This window comes from Diplotaxodon limnothrissa, linkage group LG3, assembly GCF_057381915.1.
Source record: "Diplotaxodon limnothrissa isolate DT_005_m linkage group LG3, D_limnothrissa_male_GT1.1, whole genome shotgun sequence".
NCBI lineage: Eukaryota > Metazoa > Chordata > Actinopteri > Cichliformes > Cichlidae > Diplotaxodon > Diplotaxodon limnothrissa.
The window spans coordinates 15,653,177-15,675,140 of record NC_140598.1 but is presented as its reverse complement, the minus strand read 5'-3'; the positions used below and the strand labels follow the sequence as shown (position 1 = coordinate 15,675,140).

The 21,964-nt window shown below is 43.8% G+C and overlaps 3 protein-coding genes across 3 annotated transcripts in view; 1 reads left to right on the top strand and 2 right to left on the bottom strand.

Annotated features, from left to right (window-relative positions):
* Positions 1–21,726, bottom strand: part of LOC146634664 (neuroligin-2-like) — a 107,669-nt gene extending 85,943 nt beyond the window's left edge. Inside the window, exons 1-3 of the mRNA XM_085349932.1 lie at positions 21,677–21,726; positions 19,860–20,047; positions 18,961–19,073 (exon numbers count right to left, since the gene is read on the bottom strand). Of these exons, the coding sequence (XP_085206058.1) occupies positions 18,961–19,073; positions 19,860–20,047; positions 21,677–21,726 (351 nt within the window). The remainder of the gene's footprint in view (positions 1–18,960; positions 19,074–19,859; positions 20,048–21,676) is intronic.
* LOC146634666 (uncharacterized) lies at positions 10,261–12,452 on the top strand. The gene is made up of 6 exons (XM_085342750.1): positions 10,261–10,296; positions 10,413–10,484; positions 10,585–10,703; positions 10,807–10,867; positions 10,984–11,078; positions 11,189–12,452. Exons 1-6 carry the CDS (start codon positions 10,261–10,263, stop codon positions 12,450–12,452), a joined length of 1,647 nt encoding a protein of 548 aa, XP_085198876.1.
* LOC146634665 (neuroligin-4, X-linked-like) lies at positions 17,584–20,019 on the bottom strand. The gene is made up of 3 exons (XM_085343383.1): positions 19,860–20,019; positions 18,718–19,073; positions 17,584–18,412 (listed from the first exon to the last, which is right to left on the bottom strand). Exons 2-3 carry the CDS (start codon positions 18,927–18,929, stop codon positions 17,584–17,586), a joined length of 1,041 nt encoding a protein of 346 aa, XP_085199509.1. The 5' UTR covers positions 18,930–19,073; positions 19,860–20,019.
* Positions 21,727–21,964: the final 238 nt, after the last annotated feature.

The following is a 21,964-nucleotide window of genomic DNA, read 5'->3' as shown; positions in this document are numbered from 1 at the left end:
CAGGGATGTTTGGGGGGGAAACGGCAAAACGTGAGTTTGTTGACATCACAAATCTTTATAATGACGACACATAAAACTGAAGGAATTTATCCCCAAAAAATATTTAACAGCGTTTGATCTCATCACTTCAGATTGTGACTGTTTATTCTTTGGCACTAATTTTGGATGTCTTTATTTGCAGCTTGATGTTTGTTAACATTACTCCGGAGCCCAACAGCTTTGGGGAAACTCTGAACTCATTGAGGTTTGCCAGCAAGGTCAGTGCAGTCTTGTTTCCAGTGTTCATTGGACAGAGTACATTAATGATGTCCTTACATCAGCTGTTTATGGTAAACCAAAGCCATACTCCATATCCATTTTAATACCTTGGTGTGTAATTCATACTCACATTTTGTCTGAAGAGTAGGGATGTTCCTGGCGTCTTATTTACTAGTCGACTAATCGAGGGGGAAATAATTAGACTAACCAACTAATGTAAAACTAAGGAACATTCAGATATTGAGTTGATTTTCAGAACTGATTAATAGAAACTGTCAAACTAGACGCAGAGGTATCTTAAACCATTTATCACATTCTGTTAAATACAAATGAAAATACGTTACTACAAAAGATGTTCTATTAAAATATGACAATCATTTGAGAATCTAAAAGTACGTCTAAGTGTGGCGAGAATGATTCAGGTAATACATTATACAGCCGTTTTCTAGTCAGGTTGTGGGGGCAGCAGGAAGGACTACTCCTGACCACAGCTGATAGATGTAAACTGGCTAGCATGACCAAGGATGCTGGGGCCTCCTACTGGTAGGACGTGCCCAGCTGGAACAGCCTCCTGGCCAAGGTGGCTGTCACCTTTTGATGTGAAGGAGTAGTGACTCTACTCTGAGCCCCTCCCCCATTGACTTAACTGCTCTCCTAAAGGAGAGGTTTTCCACCTCTCAGGAAACTAATTTCCTCTGCGTGTATCTGCGATCTCAGTGTTAACAAGAAGATCAGGGTAGATTAATAGATTTATGGCGTTTCTCAACAACAGTGCACCATCTGGTGGTAGATCGCTGCCTAACATTTAGAACACAATGTACCAGCATTGGGCATCAATTAAAATGTTAACAATTAGATTGAACGACTGGTAAGTCTGATACAGACTAGTGACAATTAGTCGACTAGTCACATAAATCCCTGATAGAGCCCACAGAAGTGGCCTGCACCATGTGCGTGGCTTGCTTTGCAGTTTAACCCTCAGTAGGACCTACAGCCATTTTTCATCCCCAGCGTTTTTTAATATTAGGCCATTTTCACTGTGTTGAATAGAATATAGCCAAACCTTCCGACCCTTTTTTTTTCTTTTTTCTTTAGAATTGCAGTCTCCGTTTATTAGATTCGCTTAAAGTGGCTAAGCTACAAACCGCCATCCACATGAGGTCCTAGAGCCATAAATCGCCCCATTGAAACCCATTATAAACGCTATTTTTCACTGCAGAATTATTACCATTAACGTATGGGTGATGGCTTCTGTTTCGGTTCCGTGTTGGACAAGGGGCCTTAGAATTGTAAATTGTTTTTATTTGGCCACCGGGTGGCGCCCTTGTTCCACATGTGAGGCCTGCTGGAACATAGACCTTTTCCAGCGGGCTGCTCGAGACATACACCCGGGAAAGGCAGACTCATTCCCCGAGTGCAGCAGCAGCTTGGCCCGCTGCTCGTTCGGGACCATTTTCTGCCCTTAGGGCTGTTAGAGGGTGCATTTTGACCTTTATATTTAAAAAATAAATAAAATAAAGGTCTCTCTGCCTAAAAGAAAAAAAATTTGTGTCTGTCTCATTCTAAGTTTAGATAAAAGCCTTCCCTCTTTGAAGTACACCCTGCAATGCAAACAAATCTAACATGAAAACAAGAATAAAAAAACAAATTAGACTTTATTTTGTCGCCAACCTCAGCTTGTTTATGCAGGTGCAGGCAGGAGAGGTTATAAGAATAAGCCGTAGCGCGGGAGTAGGCATTTTCACGATGGCACGCTACCGAGGAAGTAGTGGACATCCTGATGCGCTCTGACAGCGAGGATCTCTCCTCTTCATCTGCCGAGAGTGACTCTGATTCCGGGGGTGACACGGATGATTCGTCTCTCGACACTGATCACCAGGAGTCGTCCTCTGATTTTTCTTCTGAAGATGAGAACGAGGGGAGGACGCCGGAGGAAGCAGCGGCGTGGACCTCCAAAGATGGGAAGAAATGGTCCGCAACAAACGCCGAGACGCTGCGCTACGTCGCAGCACCCACGGGGCTTATTCCGGGACCGACCCACTACGCCGTAGCCCGAATTACGGACCCACTCTCCAGCTTCAGGTTGTACATAACTGATGGGATTATACAGCATATAGTTGCAATGACAAACCTTCAGGGCAGACGCTACATCTCATTCTGGAGAGATTTAGATAGCAACGAAATGCTCGCTTATGTGGGGCTGCTAATTTTGTCCGGTGTATACCGGTCAAAGCACGAGGCCATCGCCAGCCTTTGGAGTGAGAAAACGGGAAGGAAGATTTTCCGTGCCTCAGTGGCTGAGAAAAGATTTTGTCACATAACCAGAGCGCTCCGATTTGATGACAAACTCACCCGACGTGCGGACAAATTGGCTCCCATTCGGCAGATATGGGACATGTGGGCACACCGCCTGGGGATGTTGTTTAGTCCAGACCGGGACCTTACGGTGGATGAGCAGCTGGTACCGTTCAAGGGAAGGTGCAGTTTCCGCCAGTATATCCCCAAAAAGCCTGCGAAATGCGGCATAAAGGTCTGGGCAGCATGCGATGTCAAGACATCATACGCCTGGCGGCTGCAGGTTTACACCGGGAGAGCAGCGGGCGAACCGGCCGAGGTAAACCAGGGGATGAGGGTCGTCCAGCAGATGACTGACGGGCTCCATGGGCATGTCGTCACAGTCGACAATTTTTTTCACCTCATCTGAACTGGCAGAGGAACTCCTCAAAAATAAAATGGCTCTGGTCGGCACAATCCGCCAGAACAAAAAAGGAATCCCACCCGTTTTGCGCCAGATGAGAGGGAGAGCCGTCTACTCCTCGATCTTTGCCTTTTCAGCGAAACAGACCCTAGTGTCGTACATTCCCCGACGGGGCAGGAATGTGCTTTTATTGAGCACGAAACACGTCAGAACAAAGCCACGCCCAGACAAGGGTGTGTGTGTGTGTGTGTGTGTGTGTGTGTGTGTGTGTGTGTGTCCTCCTGCTGACCAAAGGGTCATAAACGCAGGAAGGTTACATCAAAAGAAGCACAAGGATGTGTCTGTGATAAAAGACTACAGCCCCCCACCTTGATCCTCGAGAATCTGGGGGGAAGGACAGTGGAATTTCTTTCATCAGAGTTAAAACAATGTACAAATGGTAAACATAAAAATGACAAACAATTCACTCTAACACCAGACCCCACCGACTCCGCCCCCCTCTCCAGGATGCTCACAGGACTCTGCAGGATCACACCCGTCTGAGGAAACGGAACTCAACATTAAACTCGCAACCTTCCACCTGCTGTCGACGGCACTGAATGAGTATGTGCAGGAGATATGTTATGGATGCCAATCCGGTCACCCCAGCCAGTTACAACACAGTTGCCTGTTTGAGCTGCCTGTGTTTTTCTTCGAGACCTGCTATGATGAGGTGATGGAAAAGCTCCGGACGCCCCGATTCATCCCGGCCATCCGTCTGTTTGTTTGCTCATACAGTGTCAGTGAGGCTGAAGCACAAATCATCAGCACTGCAGAGCGTCTTCTGTGTGAACTGAGATCAGTGCCGCACATTGTTTGCACCACTGATGAGAATGTCGGATACCTGCTAAATACCAATCATCACACCCGCGGAGTTAAATCAGCGCTGCTCCACATGATTGGAAACTACTGGTCTGGGAGACACAAGATTTAATGCACATCTGTTATAAAAACCTTACTGTGCACTACACAGAAAATGAAATAAAAACGTATGCTAACACTTTTTTCTGGTCATTTGTATTTGTGTTTGGTCAAAGTGATTATGGAAAACACGCTGAGAAAAATATATCACAACCCTGCACACCCAGGGGGTTTAGGAAGTGTAAAGAAGCTCCGTATCGCTGTCAGTGAGGCAACAGGCTTAAAGCCGTCATTACCTGACGTGGAGCGTTTTTAAAAGGAGATGACACGTATACTCTTCATAAACCTGCAAGGATAGAGGACACAGAAATGCAAGGATACAGAAATAGAGTTTTGGTTAACGGGACTGACAAACAGTTTCAAGCTGATTTGGTTGACATGCGTGAATATTCTGCGGATGATGATAATGTTAGGTACTTATTGACATGCATAGATGTGTTTTCTAAGTATGCATGGGTTAGGTGCCTTGAAACCAAGACAGGACAGGCTGTTGCTGAGGCTTTTGGTGATATTCTGAGAGAGGGCCGTGTGCCTGAAAAACTCCAAACAGATTTAGGGAAGGAATTTTATAATAAACATTTAAAAAACTAATGGAGCAGCATAACATCACACATTTTTCAACCTTTAGTGAAATGAAATCATGTGTGGTAGAGCGTTTTAACCGCACCTTAAAGGGGAAAATGTGGAAATACTTAACATCAGTTAACTGGCCAAGATATGTTAATGTGATCCAAGATCTTGTACAGTCCTATAACCTGTCTTATCACAGCTCTATCAAAATGACCCCACCGAGGTGTGCAAAGATAATGAGAAAGCAGTCTTTAACACCCTGTACAAAATGAAACCCCAAAAACCGGTGACTTTTAAATTTAATGTGGGCGATACAGAGAGAATATCTAAACTACGAGGCATATTCTGAAAGGGTTACCATCAGACCTACACAGACGAGTACTTTACCATAAAGGAGCGTTTAGGAAGAGACCCTCCCGTATACAAACTGGAGGATCTCACAGGAGCTGCAGTGAAAGGTGTATTTTATGAATACACAGCAGGTGACTATTGACAAAAACAAAAGGTTTCAAATAGAGAAAATACTTGGCAGAAAAAAGAGGACCGAAAAAAGTTAGCGCTGGTCAAATGGCTCGGTTGGCCTTCTCATTTGAAAATCATGGATCCCTGAAAAAGACATCGTTGAAGTGTGATTAACAGAGACGCCGCAGCTCTGCATACTTTCATTCTGCACTAGACAAAGACTGATAAAGGAAGGAAGGAATGGATAAAACGAACAACAACAACGCAGGCTTTTATGTGAGCCTCTTCTCGAATGCTTCAGCACATGTTTATCCAGGCAATAAGAAATCTAATTTTAGAACAAAGCTAGCAAAACCTGTTGTTTTAAATGAACCGTATGAGGTCGGTGTTATAGAATTTCAATACCCAAGACTATGGTTGTCTTTTCCACAATCAGATTCGCGAGTGGAAATTTATGATCCAGTCAAAGATGGAGCATTGTCCATAACCGTGATTGAGCTGTCTGTGGGGCATTATGCATCTGTGGCGCAGATAATAAAACATTAAAACATAACACCGACATTAAAACACAATACAGTGAAGTTAGTAACTATGTTAGTGTTATGGGCCCTAGGGGCACAGTTCTCACATTTAGAGGGAGACTGGCAGGAATCTTAGGATTCAAATCAGAAGACCCGTTTGTACTTCATTATAAAAACACATACGCACCACATCCTGCAGACGTATACGGCGGAAAATAGAACATTTTTATTTATGCAGATATTGTTGATTACCAGCTTGTGGGTGACGCCCATGCGCAGCTATTAAGAGCAATAAATATAACAGACGATGACCGTCGGGGAGCCATTCTTCAATTTGACAGCCCACACTACACAACAGTCTCGAAATCCTTAATCGATGACATAGAAATTGATTTGAAAGACGACCAAAATCAACACATACCCTTTTTATACGGGAAGGTGTTTGTCAAGTTCAACTTCCAACCCATAAGACACCATTTTTAAAAAATAAGGATGTCTGTCAACAACACAGATGAAGCAAAATCTGTAAGATATTATTTAAATCAGGCTGGTGGCGAATTGAATGGTTATATTGGGACCAGCACGCAATGTGGCGCAGGTCTGGGAGGTTTGTTCAGCAGCCTGTTTAGAATTGCTGTACCGTTGTTTAAAAAAGGAGTCAGCATAGTCAAACCCCACCTAAAAACAGCAGCATCAGGCATAGTGTCTGATGTGATATCCAACATAACCAAGCCAACATCTACTGAGCAGGATGGCAACAGCTTGTATGTGTATACACCCAAACCATCTAAGACCCCTCCCACTGCACGCATGCGTGATACGCCGCCGCCTAAAAAGCGTAAAACGACAAAACCTGCCAGGAAAGCCACCAAACGGAGACAACCACGCGGAGTGAAAAGACCCAGAACCAGTCGTTCAAAAACTACAGCATGTGACATCTTCTAAATGGCTCTGTTACACAACCAATCAGAGAATGTCTAAAAACAGAGCTCGATCTTTTTACTGTCCCATACACACAAACGTCCATAGAGAAAACGACCTTTATTGAAATTCCCTCAGTTTCTGCAATCACAGACGGAGGTCCAATCGAGTTTAAATCTCATCGTCCGGAGAGGATTACCTGGATCTAAACGATTCCTATATCTACACACGAGTAAGAATCACAGATGCTGACGGCACAAACTTAGGCAGGGATGATTATGTAACGGAGCGGAAAGGCTGATTTTATTTCCACAGTGTTTTGTGTTTTTTTTTTTTTTTAAAAGGAAGGAAACCTTCCTCAAAACGGGCAGAGCAGTGGAGCCGCCAAGGGAAAGCACACAATTTAAACTGTAAGATTAAAAATATAATTTATTATATTTAAATAGTTAAAAATGTAAAATGAATTAAAACAACCTTGGCCAAGGGGTAACACAGTAAAAATCAATAAAGCATAACATTAAAAGTCCTGTGGCCTGCGCCACGACCTAAAAGTCCCAGGGAGCTAAGAAATCCAGCAGGTGGTATAACCAAAGGAACCAGCGGAGTCCTCGCCTCCCTCTCGCACTCACGCCCCGATATGCCCGGGTGGGCAGAGCTCTCAACTCCGCCCGCCGCTTCTTTAAAACTGGAAATCGGCACAGCCGTCTCGTGGCTTCCGCTGGTGCTCTCTGCGCGCTGGTGCCTCTGTGCGCTGGTGCCTCTGCGCTGGTACTGTTGCTCTCTGCGCGCTGGTGCCTCTGCGCGCTGGTGCCTGCATTAGCCAACTCTAGCCGCCTTAGAAGAAGGGAAAACCCGGCGGCATCTCGCCGCCCTATCGATGTTTCTGTTCCGGTTGCCACCGCTTTCCTGTGGCACACCAACCGGCACCAGCCCGTCTGGGCTTGTGGCACCGCCACCGCCTGATACCGTTCACTCTCTCAGTCCTCACTCCACCATCAATCTCCTCTCTCTCGTCTCCCATCACTCTTATTGGCCTCCGGGACCTCACAGGTGTGTCGGGTTCATAATCAAGGAGGGGCGGAGACTTTCCAGGACAAGTCACCGATGAATACCATAAAACATGCAATAAAACCAAGAATAGAACACTATACAATATTAAAATATTAAAGAAAGTAAAAACAAAACCAAACATGCACAATAAAAATATCTTAGGTAACTTGTCCCTCTCCACCCCGTGACACAAACGTGGGACTTGTTAATTATCCAGGTTGCACCTTATTTAGTCAGGTAGATGTAAATTTGGGGGATCGCTTGATTAGCCAATCATCCAACACGTATCCATACAGAGGCATAATAGAATGTCTTATCAATTATAATAAGCAGACTTTAGACACACAGTTCAGCAGCGCTTTATTCTGTACAGACACAGCCTCGCACATGAATGATACATGTATAGAAGGGGAGAGCCAGGGTCTGGTGACCAGAGGTACTTATACAGCGAATAGCAGTATTGTTGAATTGATTGCTCCAGTACACGCAGACCTGTTTTTTCAAGAAAAATTATTACTTAATGGAATCGATCTGTCGCTGAAATTTGTGCGCTCTAAAGACGAATTTGCTCTCATGACTGGAGCTAACACCGCGTATAAAGTTAAAATCGTCTCTGCCAGCTTATTTGTGAAAAGAATCAGTGTCTCACCAAGTGTCAGGCTGGCACACGGCAAGGCTCTGCATCATGCAAATGCAAAATATGCTGTAGGCAGAGTTTCTTTAAAGACCTTCTCCACACCTGCTGGGGCAAGAATATCAACTAATTTATTTATGGGCAGGTTGCCTAAATTTGTCATCATCGCCTTCGTGGATAACGAAGCTTATCCTGGTTCTTTTACACGTAATCCATTTAATTTTAAAACTGTGATATAGAACTCATGTGTTTATACGCTGATGGACAGTCGTATCTGGCCAAACAATTCCTGTTTCAATCTGGAAGCTGATGAAGGACATTCAGGGAACGTATCATTAGTTCAAACAGGGAGCGTGAGGCTGGAAACCCGTTTCAGAAATCCGCTACCCCGAACAATGAACCTGGTGTGTTACTCTGTATTTGATTCAGTCATCCAAATATCTAATATGAGACAAGTGCTGCTGGACGACTACTAAACATTCAAAATGAATACAATAGAACTAACCAGCATTGTTAAAAGGATTAGTAACAGGGCTCATCTTCTAGGCGTCTTAGCATGTGACCAGCTGCCAACAAAGCCCATCAGATATCCATGCATGGGCATTGTGAATACAGATCCATCAGACTTACCTGGGAAGCACTGGTTGGCGTTCAATATCACAAAAGACAAGCAAGGGCACTTTTTTGACAGCTTCGGTAACTCACCTGATAAGTTTTCACCCGAGATAAAAGTTTTTCTTTTAAAAACACCGCTCGGATATTGTATTCTGGGAGACAGGTTCAGAAGGACTTTTCGGTAACCTGCGGACAACACTGTGTGCTTTTTCTATATCATGTCCAAAAAGGAGCGTCTTATTCAAGACTAATTAATATGTACAGTGATAACCTTGTTTGTAACGATGCAATGGTTTGTCATTTTGTTAACAAAATAAGACCTGTTTCTGCATGTTTTGAAAATAACTTTGATTGTGTGCAGCGCGGATACTGATTCAAGTAACAAATAATAAAAGATAACAGAAGAGAATATCGTTTCATCTGGTATTTATTTTCACCTAATTGCTAAAAACATTATTTAGTAATAATAAAATCTTTAAACATCAGCATAGAGTTCAAAAAGTAGTAAAAAGGGGAAAACTGTCATCTGTTTAACTAAACAATATAGACATAAATAAGAAAAAAACACATAAGTAGTAGTGTATAAAAAGGGAAACAAATGCGAGGGTAAATGATCTTTTTTTCAAGAATAAGAAAAACAAACATAATTTTAAAATTCATTAAAAATCGATCCACCCGCTTCTACTCTGCCTTGATTTTTTATGTGTGGTAAATAAGCTTTGATCGCTCAGTGACCGCTTCTTGTGCAAACCATTTGTTTCCACACTCGGGTCGCCAGTGTCGCCTTTATATTGGCTAATAGTCCTCCTCACCTCAGCATTAGGAAAAGCAGACAGAGACTTTCTCCCTCACTATGTGTTAATAGACCTCTCTGCATTGAATCACACTTGTTATTAATCTCTGTCTCTCTTCCACAGCATGCCTCTTGTCCCATCTTCGTTCTCTCACCCCAACCACTCCTGGCAGATGGCCGCCCCTCACTGAGCCTGTTACTGCCGGCGCTTCCTCCCTGTTAAAAGGGAGTTTTTTTCCACTGTCGCCAATGTGCTTGCTCATAGGGGGTCATGATTGTTGGGTTTTTCTCCTTGTGTATATTATTTTAGAGTCTACCTTACAAAGTAAAGCACCTTGAGCCGACTGTTGTTGTGATTTGGTGCTGTATCAATAAAACTGAAGTGAATTGAAATAACATAAAAGGACATAATGCTGCAGGTTGGCTTTCTTTCTTTTCTGATTCACCAGTTTGTATGCATCTTTTCACAGGAGTGACCTAAGGACGGCTGTAGCCTACCCTTATTTACTTATATAATGAACAACATATAGTGTAATGTGGTGTAAAATAGAGTGTTTTCTTTTAATTTAATGACATAAAGCAGGGATCAAATGTTTCCATGGTGACTGTTTTAGAATTGTGTATTTTTAAATCGGCATCAGACTTGAAAAAGAGCTCATCTGTGCAAGAAAAACCATCAAGTCAGGAGTATTTTCATATCTACATTTGATCTTACACAAGTTTTGAAGAGTTTTGGAAAGTTTCTCTTCCCCAACTGTGATAGAACAGCAGCGTTTTAATGGAAGCCAGTAAAGGGATCTACAAACCCATCAGGGTATGTGACACTTTTTGTTTTTACTGCATTTTTGAAGAATTTGATGTAGTTTTAAAAAGCTGACAAACTGAGAATCAATTTAAGTTACAATGAGTAATTTCTTATTTCTTTGACAGGTGCTGTTCAACACACCCATATATAACACAGCTGTGGAGATCTGCTGGTATCTACCAGGTTACAGGGCTCAGGTAAGACCCAGATCCATCCAAACCAAAACTGAGATAAAATGTCAGGTGATTTCTGAAGACCTGGGACTGATGCTGATTAAATGTCTCCTTTTATTTTTAGATTGCAATGATGATGGAATTCCTCAGACTTCAGAAGGAAAACCAAATACCATCAAGCCTCACTGCAGAAGATATGGGAGATCTTTTGGTGGAGAGGAGCAAAGAGACAGTCAGAGAGCAGTGAGTTACTGTGACACCTACAGACCATCCACCTCACACCTGAAACTGTTTGTGCTGAAGTGTAAATGCTGAGAGAAAACCTCTCTTTTGTTTTCTTTTGAAGACTTTGGGAGTTTGAATTGGAGGGTTTGGAAGAAACAGAAGCCAAACCTCTTCTGAAACTGGTAAGACTAGAAAACTCACAAGAGTTTTAGTCATTTGGAGATGTTTTTTTGTTTTTTTTACTACAATCACATAACCTCTCAACAAAACTGCAATGTAAACATGCTTTCTGTTTCAGGTGTGGGCAGTGAACACAATAAATAAAATGAGGGACATCGAGTTTCAAGCCCGGATGCTGCTGGAATTTCCAGAGGCCATACCTCCTAAATTTCAGTGAGTCACCTCTGACATAAAATCATTAACAGTCCAGCTACAGTATTTCAAAATTTCTGTTATTTTTTTAAATAGGTGTAAAAGATCGTTCTTATAACTTTATTCTGCAGAACACCTAAGCTCCTCAGCAATGTCAGGAAGTACATTGACCTCCTTAAAGAGAGGCAGCAGGACGCACAAACCTCCAAACTGTTCACTGCAACAGACGTGGTGATAGAGGTGGTTCCCCGTGTCCTGCATGGCTTCTGGAAGCTTCCTTCTTACCCCCTACTGAACATGTCCTCCCAAAAATTGAGCATCCTCTCCACCAGTGTGACAAAGGCCACTTTGGATCGAGTGTCCAAATCTCTCCTAACAACGGAAAACCAGGCCATCTTCTCAAGGTCCATCAGAGATGACATGGTGCAAAGTATCCTGTCTGAAGTCAGAGAGAAATATTCAGAAAAGATTCTGCTGAGCCACATTGCAAACTTTGCACCAGGACTACTCAGGGCAATTTCTGATGTAGCAAAGACGAGCATATGCCAGATCTTCCAGCCCCCTTGTGAAAGTCCAGTAGTGTCTGATGTTCTTCCAACTAAAGAACCTCATCCTGAAGGTCTGCTGAAGTCAGATGTTCTTCCCACTTCCCAACCTCCAGTTGAAAGTTCACGAATTGCTGATATTTTTTCCACTCACGAACCTCCTTCCAAAAGTTCAACAAAGGCTGATGTTCTTCCAGCTAAAGAATCTGCTCATGAAAATCTGCTGAAGTCAGATGTTGTTCCTACTAAAGAACCAAAAGGACCTGATCGTGAACGTGTTCTGAAGTCAGATATTCTCCCTACTAAAGAACCACAAGAACCTGCTTGTGAAAGTGTTCTGAAGTCAGGTGTTCTTCCTACTAAAGAACCACACGAACCTGCTCCTGAACGTGTTCTAAAGTCAGATGTTCTTCTTACTTCCGAACCTCCTTTTGAAAGTTCAACAAAGGCTGATGTTCTTCCGACTAAAGAGCCTGCTTGTAAAAATCTGCTGAAGCCAGATGTTGTTCCTCCTAAAGAACCTCAAGAACCTGCTTGGGAAAGTGTTCTGAAGTCAGATGTTCTTCCTACTTCCGAACCTCTTTTTGAAAGTTCATCAAAGGCTGATGTTCTTCCTACTAAAGAGCCTGCTTCTGAAAGTCTGGCAACGTCTGATGATCTTCCTAGTGAGGAACTCCCTTCTGTATGTCTATCCATGTCTGAGCCAGTTGTCTCTTTTACTAATAATTCAGAGAAGTCTGACAACATTAAAATCAAGGAGAAAAAGGAGAAAAAGAAGAAAAAAAAGGGCTTCTGCCAAAAATTCAGAGCCCTGTTCTGTTGTTGCTTCAGACCCCAAGAAACTGACTGATTTTGAGAATCCAATCTGTTTGTTCCAACTCTACAAAATCAAATAAAATGATTAATCAATATTTTTTCCATGAGTCTGCATCTATGATTAAAGAATATTTTTCCTTCAGATGTTTATAAGGGTTCTCAAAATACCTCCACAAGTCCAACAATTGTTAACATATTAGTGTTGTTATCTTTAAGAGAATCTGAACTTATTCTTACTCTTAACATATCAACAGCAGTAACTGAAACCTGGAAATGAAAAAAAAGTTACCAACAATTATTAACATTGCTTCACATCTTTGTTTAGTAATGGCCCAGATACACATTGGCACATAGCAGGACCTCAGTGTTTATGAGTATTCTTCCAGACTTAGGAATATTAATAAAAGGAGCATCTACATGCCACAAAGCTGATGAGAACCACACATGTCTTCCAACATCCTCAGATTTGTGTTTTACAATTAAGAGGAACTTTGCATAATGTTTGCCATATGCTCAAATCCTCAAAGGTCTATTATTTTTCATAGTTTGTCCTTTCAACCAAAGTTAAAAACTTCTGCGGACATCAGCAGTTTATTCTTTTGCAATCAAACTCTTAAAATTAGAACATTTCCACCAAACCTGGGTGGGTGCTGGAGCTCCAGGAAGGAAAACTCAGAAGAGGAGGAAAAACAGTCCAAAGAAACAGTTCAGGAGGCCAACCGCATGGCCATCAACTGAGACAATTCAGTTCAGGAGGCGTTTCTCCCATTGAAAATGCTACGTCCAGGTGAACAGAATCACCCTTTTGGGATTTCTACCACGTATTTATCACTAGATTTACTAAACCTGCGCAAATTTGCGTAACTTCCCTAAACCCAACACCCCCTAGAATTACTGGCTTTTTTATTTTCTGGTGCAAGTCCCGAGGTGTTAATCACCCCTGCTGAGATTTCCACAGGTCGTCAGCTCATTTCTCCTCCAGCTTTTGTTGTGCAAACCACCCATTATCCTTGAGGCCTGGCACATTTGCATTTGCTCACTCAGAGTTGCTCAGATCCAAGTCAGGCCAAACCTCTGTGTTACGACTTTCAGAAATGCCTGCCGTATCTATACAAAATATCCCACACATTGACTGACCTGCAAATATAAAAGACACACATTCACACCTTCCTTGAGTCTCAGCACAGATCTTCCATTGTTCCACTGTGACTGTGTATGTGAGGGAGTGGCATTGCTTGACTACAGCACAGTGCTGTGCATAAAAGCAGACCGACCCAGACGGGAGAATCATTTCTTGTTCGCATTTCTGAGAACGCACATCAGGATGGCCTCCGTATCACTGCCACGCAGGAAGAACCTCTCCGCGCAACAGGCTTTGGCTTTGCTTCAGAAAATGGACGAAGCAGATTCTGATGGAGGAGAGGTTTCATTTGTCCAGCAGGCCACTGATACCTCCTCAGAAGAATCTGAAAAGGAGACGGAACAAGAACCCAACATGCCGATGTAGCCAGATGGGCTACTCGCCTTCCGTTTTTTCTACTCTCATTCTCTCTCTCTCGCTCTACCACCCTCGCTCTCTTTCCGCTGCACTCGCTCCTTGTATCAGGTGATTGGGTTAATTGGGAACCCACCTGCACATTGATTGCAGGGCGGCGCTAGCCCGTATAAAGCTAAGCCGATGTTTTGTTGGATTAATCCCTCCTGAGCTTCTGGTGCGATACAGCAGTAAATGCTGGCGTACTGCGACGGACTGGATCCTATTATACAACAGAAAGGACAAAGTGTGGCTCTAACAGCTGTTGAACGCACACAGACTGTGATGTTCTCCACACGTCACCCATCGCTCTGCACTTTTCGAGCATCCAACTGTTTTTCTGCTACATAACATCACTGCAGGAGAAAAACAACGGACAGACAGACAGCACAGTGTGACACGAGCAGGTCAGACCACCTGTGTGATCTCATGAGTCTGTGAGGATATGAGGCATCTTATGGTATCAAAGCCCTGGAGTCTGTCAAACATGGCTACATGTAAACACTGCTACATGTTAGGTGAGCTAACATTTAACTGACTGCACTTTTTTTCAGTCTCAGTTTAGGTCATTTATGTCCTTACTGCGAATCACTGAAAGGAAAAGCTGGCTTTTATCGCTCTGATGTTACGCACATCATGCAGCACAGATTCATCTCTGATCACAAGACTCATGTTTCAAAATAAAAGCGAGCTAAGGCTTGAAAAGAGGACGACGACTTTATGACAATCGCAGAGAAAAGAGCAACGAAACGATTTAAAACTTGATGAAAATGTTTTCTCTCACTGAAAACTAGCAAATCCTAATAAACAGCATGACTGGCCCTCTGCTGTGAGGGGGCTTCAGTGGAGATGACTTCTGCTACAGCGACCTTCCTGCTACCGGATGGTCACATGATAACGATCAACGTTATGACAAAAATCAAATAAATGTCGAAAAAACAAAGACAAAACTGATCGGTGGTAAGGATGAACTCATTTGAAACCTCAAGCTAACGGCCATTTTTTCTTCTCATTACAAACTGCACCTGTTGTCTTTTGTCATCACAAAATAAGCATATCATTCATTCACTCCAAAAAAAACCAAAACAAAACAAAATAAACAAGAAACTTAATATTTACAAATATTTTGTCTGTTTTTTTTCTTACACTTAAAAATGTACAGCTCTGATCTTCTTCCAGATGTTTCGACTCCATCCGTCTCCCAGTTTGGTATTTTCTTCTCTGTCCAGTGACCTCAGAGTGAGCGCTGAATGTGCCACAATGGCGCCCTCTAGTGTTAGCTTATAAAACAGACAAGGAGAAAGAACAGAGCCGAATGAAAGGACTCGTTTGTGTTCTCTCCTCTGCTGTAGCTGTGTGGTGCTGAGGTTAACTACACAACCCCTCGCCACCTCCTTATACACAGGAGTGAGTACAAAAGGGTTCGTACGGACGCATCAGCCGGCCGTCCTTCTGCTCGACACTGTTAGCTGAAAGATGATCGGATCATCCTCTGTCCTGTATTTAAGGCTGAGAGTCTTTGTCCAGTCTCTTTTCCACAGCTACTGTCCACAGCACTGATCCACCTGCAGCACAGCCCCACTCAGTTGTTTTATGATTTACATTGTGCACGTTTCCCTTCCACTGAGCTTACAAAACCTCTGACAGGAGAAGTCAGGCATGTGTTTCCCCCACCTCCCCTTTTAGGCAGTAATAAAATAGAAAACAAACAATCAAACAGGCTAAAGCTAGAGCACAAGCAAAGACAGCACCGGTGACTAAGTTCTCCCATACTGGACGTACGCTACCACGTGGGCTCAAACAGCAGCACATCAGCTCAGTTTACATACTGTTGACATCTTCATCAGAGGATCAGCAGGGAGCGCTGCTGAGCTGCAGTGGTCTCCACCAGAGTGACGGAGCAGGAATCACAAACAGCACAAACCCACCGTGTTGTTTCCACCCTGTTCAGGAGATCTGAGCCCCCATCCCTTTTTTTCATGTTGCAGCTCTGCACTGCAGGCCCTGAACGCCTCCCGGTTACCCTCAGTGTGCTTAGAGTTTAATTTACAACCGACGAGCTCACAGATCATCTGCAGGCAGGTGAACGAACCCTTAATGTGAGGATAATAGCAGAGCTGAGCTGAGGTCAGAAATAGTCAGGAACGGTGTCGACACAGTGAAGTCAGCTGTTTGGGAATTTGTCTGATTATCAGTTTGGGGGGGTCGGTGTTAAATAACAAAGGCGGTGTAGGATGGAGAGAGGAGGAGGGAGGGAGCAGTGATGATATGAAGTCAGAATACACATGTGGCAGACATAAGGGGGTCAGACAGGAGCAGCATCAGTCTCTGCTCTGTTTTGTTAATAACGTAGAAAAATAATTTTGTACAATCAAGCTACATCGACGGACGCTTTACCTCACGTACCCTAAAATGAAAAAGTAGTGACAGTAAGATGGAGGCTGCACATGACACCATGACTGAGTTCACAGCTGTTGCTTTGATTCTAACGTTTAAGACTTTTGGCATCGACTCCGTTTTAATAAATGAGTGCTGGGAGGCGTCGTTTGACTTCAGGAGCTCCTGCGATGCTCCTGCGATGCTCCTGCGATGCTCTTACTCTGCGGGAGAAAACCAAAAACCAAAAGTAGCAAACATGGAGCGATATGACTCGTTTAGATTTTGGGAAACGTGCATCGACAGGTACAGTGTCCTTTTCCCCGCGTCTTTAAAAATAATTCATGCATAGATCCCCCACTGAGAAAACCCTTTTATATACTTTCTCCTTTGTACACATTTTATATAGAACTATATATAATATCATTTCTCTATATCTATATTTTCAGAAAAATTCTTTCCACACAATAAAAAACAACAATTAAACAAATGCTTCAAACAAAACAACAAAAAGAGAGAAGATGGAAGAAAGAAAATCACGACTGAGGCCAGTTTGGCACTTTGTCATGAGAACATGACAGAACTCTGTTAGTTGACGGTAAATAGCGAAACTCTATTTTTCTTTGGTTTTTCTTCTCCCTCGATGAGAAATGAAACACAGCAGTACTTACTTGGCACCTAAAAATGCTGGTCGAATGAAAGATATCAGTGTTTTCATAGTTATATGTTTCGTGTACGCCTCCCGCCTCCAGACTGCTCAGCAGATCGGGAATTTTTAGAGAAGAGCAGGAGGGAGGCGTGTCAAATGAGAGGAAGAGAGCAGTAATAAAACACGGATGTAGAAAAGAGAAGCATAATGTGCACATAACACACAGGAGATGGAAAAAGAGATGACGCCAACGTAAAAAAGAGAAAACAGCGAGGAGCGAGAGAGCATTCGTCCCTTTGACAAATGTTGGAGGTCTTGAGCCTGGAAACAGCAGACCGTCTTTGAAAACAGTATCTTTGAAAGATCTGAGTCACCCACCCCAAACTGCTCATCTGCTGCTGGACACTTCAGTTGCACCTCCACATGCCACCAGTGGAGGGAGCTGCCAAGTTTCACAGCACATGACGCAGCAGGTGTAGTTGCTTTTGGAGAAAGAAGAGAATAAGAGGACAGAACGAAGGCCCACGTCTAGAGGCCTCCCTTCCAGAGCGGTAGCAGAGCCAGTGTTCCTGGTCCCTAGGTGGCGCTGTGTCGGGCCTGTCCCTACTATACCCTGGTGGTGGAGTGGGGGTGGGGCAGGGTGTTGTTGTGGCCGGTGGAGGGGAATGTGTTGAAGGCGTGAAGAGGCTGCATGCTGGTGATGGTGCTGGGGATCACGGTGATGGTGTATGGCGTCATCAGCGGCACGTTGTCGGGGGCGCGGCGCAGCGCCAGGGTGTAGTCGGGAGGGCAGGCGGGCCGCAGGATGTCGTGGGGTCGCAGGGGCTCCATGTCGTGGTGAGCGTCGTGCTCCCAGTCCTTCATCTGCAGGGACATGATCTCCTCCTCCTGGCTGTGAGCCAGGTCGTTGGCGGGGCCGCCCCGCTGAGGGGACAGCCGGTGCCGGCGCATCTCGTGCCGCTTGTCACGCTTGTAGTAAAGGGCGGCGAAGGCCAGGATGTTGAGGAAGAAGAGCGACGCTCCAACTGCAACTGTCACGCTCAGTTTGGTGGAGTAGTCGCGGGTGTGTCTGGGAAAGAGGTCCTGGGGCGGGCGCTCTGAGCCCTCGGGCTCAGGATCTGATGGGAAGGTAGGGTAAGGATGACGAGTGGTTCGAGGAACGTTGTTTCTGGGCCTCATGGTGCCGGGGTCACGGCCTGCGGGGGAGCGCGTAGTGGTGGGAAAGAGCACGTCGTGTAGGCTGTGAAGATGAGGGACTAATTCCAGCCAAAAGGCCACTTTGTTAGCTCTGTAGTTGTCTCTGACACGAGGTTTCAAACCGATGTGAAGGTACTGCTTGTCCTTCCAGTTGAACTTGGTCCAGATGACCTCCTCGAAGCGGTTGGGCTTGGTATGAATGAACTTGGTGTCCTGAGGGACGGGCAGGTTGGGGTCCCTGGTGGAGCATAAAGGTTAAACGTTTCAGTTCAAAGTTATATTCAGTCTCCATTATAAGTAACATGTGGCATCAATACACTGAATACAGACAGGAGGCCCATTCTCTGTGCAACCTTTAAACTATCTAAGACCAACCGGCTGCTCTGGGATCTGGATGCTTTTGGTGAACCAGTATGTTCAATTCCTCAAAGCCACACGGAAATTAAACTAGCAACCTAGATTCAAGTATTCAAGATGACTAGAAGGCTATCAGAGAACATACAGTAACGTGTACAGTTTACACTACTGTGACATGAGGCCTACCCAGTCTTTGCGAAGTTAGTCATGACCACAGCGCTCAGCATCACATCGTTCTTGGAGAAGTTGCACGGGAGCAGGTCCGTGGCACCGATCATCGGTACGCCGAACACGTAAGGTATCTCGTCTCCGTGCGCGGCGTCGGCACTCGGGCCGCGTCTCGGTTTGGCAGTGGTGGTAGAACGTGTAAAAGTAAACTGGGGACTGAAACTCAGCATGGAGTTTGGCAGTGGCCACAGCTGGTGCCACCCACTGGTGGTCCGTAAACAGGGCCAACAGAGTCTTCCGCCGCATGTCGCCGTTGTCCCTGTCCGCCCAGTCTGTGTACATGAACTTAATGGTCTCCCTCAGGATGTCTTTGCCTGGTGAAGAAGCACAGGAGGGGACAAAAGGAGGGGGAAGAAAGATAAAAGTGAAAACTGCTAAGAGTAAAGTAACAGCAGTGCAAGACATTTTTTAAGAGATCGGTCTGATCAACAGATATGAAACCAAAGCAAATGTTGGTGAGATGAACCAAGAGCCAGGAAGTGAGTGAGAAATCTAGAGAGGAAAAAAAAGTCTTTCAGATAACAGAAGGAGTGACAGGCAGCAGAGAGGAAGCATGACTGCATTATCCAAACATGTCTGTACTGTGACTGTGGTCCGGCTGTGAGGGGTTCGCAGGCCGATCTGTCAGAAACACCGACACTGAGATTGGGAGCCGACTACCTGGGGGATGATAGCATTACTGCCCACAGAGCCTCAAAGGTTAAGGCGCAGACACGCCGTGATGTGGATGAGTGGCTCTCTTTAGCACGCTTGTCTTGTTTGATGCACTTCACTGGGCTCACATGTTACTGATTCCATTCTTTACTCGCATGTTTTAAACGCTTAAAGCACTTTCACAGGTTTTGATATTCTTTTGAAAATTCATGTGAACTCAAGCTGTCAGAATTGTAATGTAAGCTTTGATAATTGTCCACATTTGTCATTTTGACGATTATCCGTTTATTTTAATGAATACAGCAAACAGAAAAAAACTAACAGATCAACAAACGCGGCTCCTAATGAGACAAAACCTGATGATGCTGCAAAATGCAGTTAAGTGAGAGGAGGCTGTAAAATGGAATAACTGAAAAAGTGGCAGTGTACAGAGGTGGCGTCCTCACCCTCTGGGTAGCCGTAGAGGTTGTCAACAAAGCTGGAGATGGTGTAGTCGAACGCCGCAGCTGAGATGCCGTCGTTGTCCTCACTGTCGTCCACAAACTTCAGCCCCTCTCCCTGGTTCACTCCTATCAGGATGTCATAGTTTAGGAGCTCCCCCTGGTGGAGCAAATAAGGAAGAACATGCTGAGTGCTGGAACAGAGCCTGTGTGCATCACAAGTCTACAACAGGAAGTGCAGCTGAAGCACAGCTTTGTGAATTGGCAGCATTTCATTTCCCAGTAAACAAAATAAAGATTAGCTGTTGCCATGAAATTCCTACTATAAACTGTAAATACTGCAATATATGCAGGGTTCATACACATTTTTAGGGTCAAATTCAAGCACTTTTTAAGCACATTCAAGGTCAATTTTCAAGCTTTTCCAGCACATTACCAAAAAAGAAGCATGTTTCACTTTGCATCACCTCAGTAAGACCTTGTAAAAATTTAAACAAATCATCTGAGGTCGATTTTAATGTCTTTTGTTCCCCTTTTGTTAAAAGAGCAGCACACAAAAATACAGAAAAAGGAAACGGTTGCCTTACATGCATATAGTGTACAAACTCAAAAAAACACATTCCTCTTAAAAATGCGCAAATGTGAACAAATCAACTTGTTAGAGATCTTCATCTCCACTGTAAATAAACAACAAGCCAGAGAACAAGAAAAATGCACCAAACACCACAAACACCAACAAATTAATGTCTTCTCATCAGACATTGAAGCTTTTTCCTGTGTGACATAAAAAATAAGAGACAGATGTTTGTTTGTTTTTTTAACTAGTTAAGCACCCACGCTCAGTCATCCACCCATTCACGCACACATTCACACACTGGTGATGTAGCTACAGCCACCCTGGGGCGCCACCAGGCCCTCTGACCACCACCAGTAGGCAACGGGTGAAGTGTCTTGCCCAAGGACACAACGACCGAGACTGTCCAAGCCGGGGCTCGATTACAAGGCGAACTCCTAACTCTTGAGCCACGATCGCCCAGTGGGGACATGGGGACATTTCAATTTCCAGCAGGAAGCTCCCCCTTTTTGTTAAACCCTTTAGATCAGGGGTCGGCAACCTGCGGCTCTTTAGTCCTTATAGTGCGGCTCCGCGTGGTTTGTGAAAATAAATTAGCTGAAGTGTATTTTATTTATGTTAGTTCTTTTTTTTAACTTGTAGTTCTAAATTGGAAGATTATTGTGATTTTGCAATATACAAATAAAATTATATTTTGTTATTTTTTCATCGCTCAAAATAAGCATCACACTCGCGGAAGCCGGTGTACCCGGCGAAACGCCGTGCATTTATCGAGCCTTTCAACCCCAGATAGGCCAATTATGGCTCTTTGGGTCTTAAAGGTTGCTGACCCCTGCTTTAGATGAACAGAGTTTTTTTAATTAAATACATAATCTTTAATAAATGTTCTCTTTTATAAAAAGTAGGATAATTAAAAAAACTTTTATTATACCGCTATTGAGTAGAAAAAAAACTCGTGTTTTCTGTCGTCTGTTATATAATATTAGGGATGTTTGTGACAATTAATTTCTTAATCGGCTGGACTAACCAATAGTCCACAACCAGGAAACACTGAAATTTTAAGTTAAGTTTGAAAACAGTTTAAAAAAAAATACCCCATTCCAAAATGTCTTGTGACAATCTCATTGGCTTAGGGAGTGATGATGTCATAGATCTTAAGAATCTTAAGTCCTTTGATGTTTTTCCTTAAGTAGGGGTGAGAAACAGCAAGTTTTAGTTCGTTTCAGCAGCATCTGTGTTTGCAGCCTACAAAACGTTCACCACAAGCTCTTCAAAGTCATCGTATAGAAACTCCAACATGTTTCCAAGAAAAAAACAACCAATTCAAAAAGATTACGCCGCCTCTCCTTCCTGGCGTGGCCGGCCAATTTCCCCAAATGGCTCCTCATCCTTCCAAAGGGCGTTAGAGGAGAGTAGGAAGGAAAACTACCTTCTCCAGAAAAAAATGCAACAAATTGAAGAAGAGAAACTTCAACTGGAGGACAAATGTAGACGAATGGAAGCCCAAAATAAAGAGCTGGAAGAAAGACAACAGCGC

What these genes read in the sequence shown, in the direction of transcription:
- LOC146634666 (XM_085342750.1), top strand. Translation starts at nt 10,261, where the DNA reads ATGGAAGCCAGTAAAGGGATCTACAAACCCATCAGG. An exon ending in TACCAGGTTACAGGGCTCAG is followed by an intron (nt 10,485 to 10,584) that starts GTAAGACCCAGA and finishes TTTTATTTTTAG; the next exon opens with ATTGCAATGATGATGGAATT. An exon ending in AAAGAGACAGTCAGAGAGCA is followed by an intron (nt 10,704 to 10,806) that starts GTGAGTTACTGT and finishes TTTCTTTTGAAG; the next exon opens with ACTTTGGGAGTTTGAATTGG.
- LOC146634665 (XM_085343383.1), bottom strand. Translation starts at nt 18,929, where the DNA reads ATGCTGAGTTTCAGTCCCCAGTTTACTTTTACACGTTCTACCACCACT. An exon ending in ACTAACTTCGCAAAGACTGG is followed by an intron (nt 18,413 to 18,717) that starts GTAGGCCTCATG and finishes ATGCTCCACCAG; the next exon opens with GGACCCCAACCTGCCCGTCC.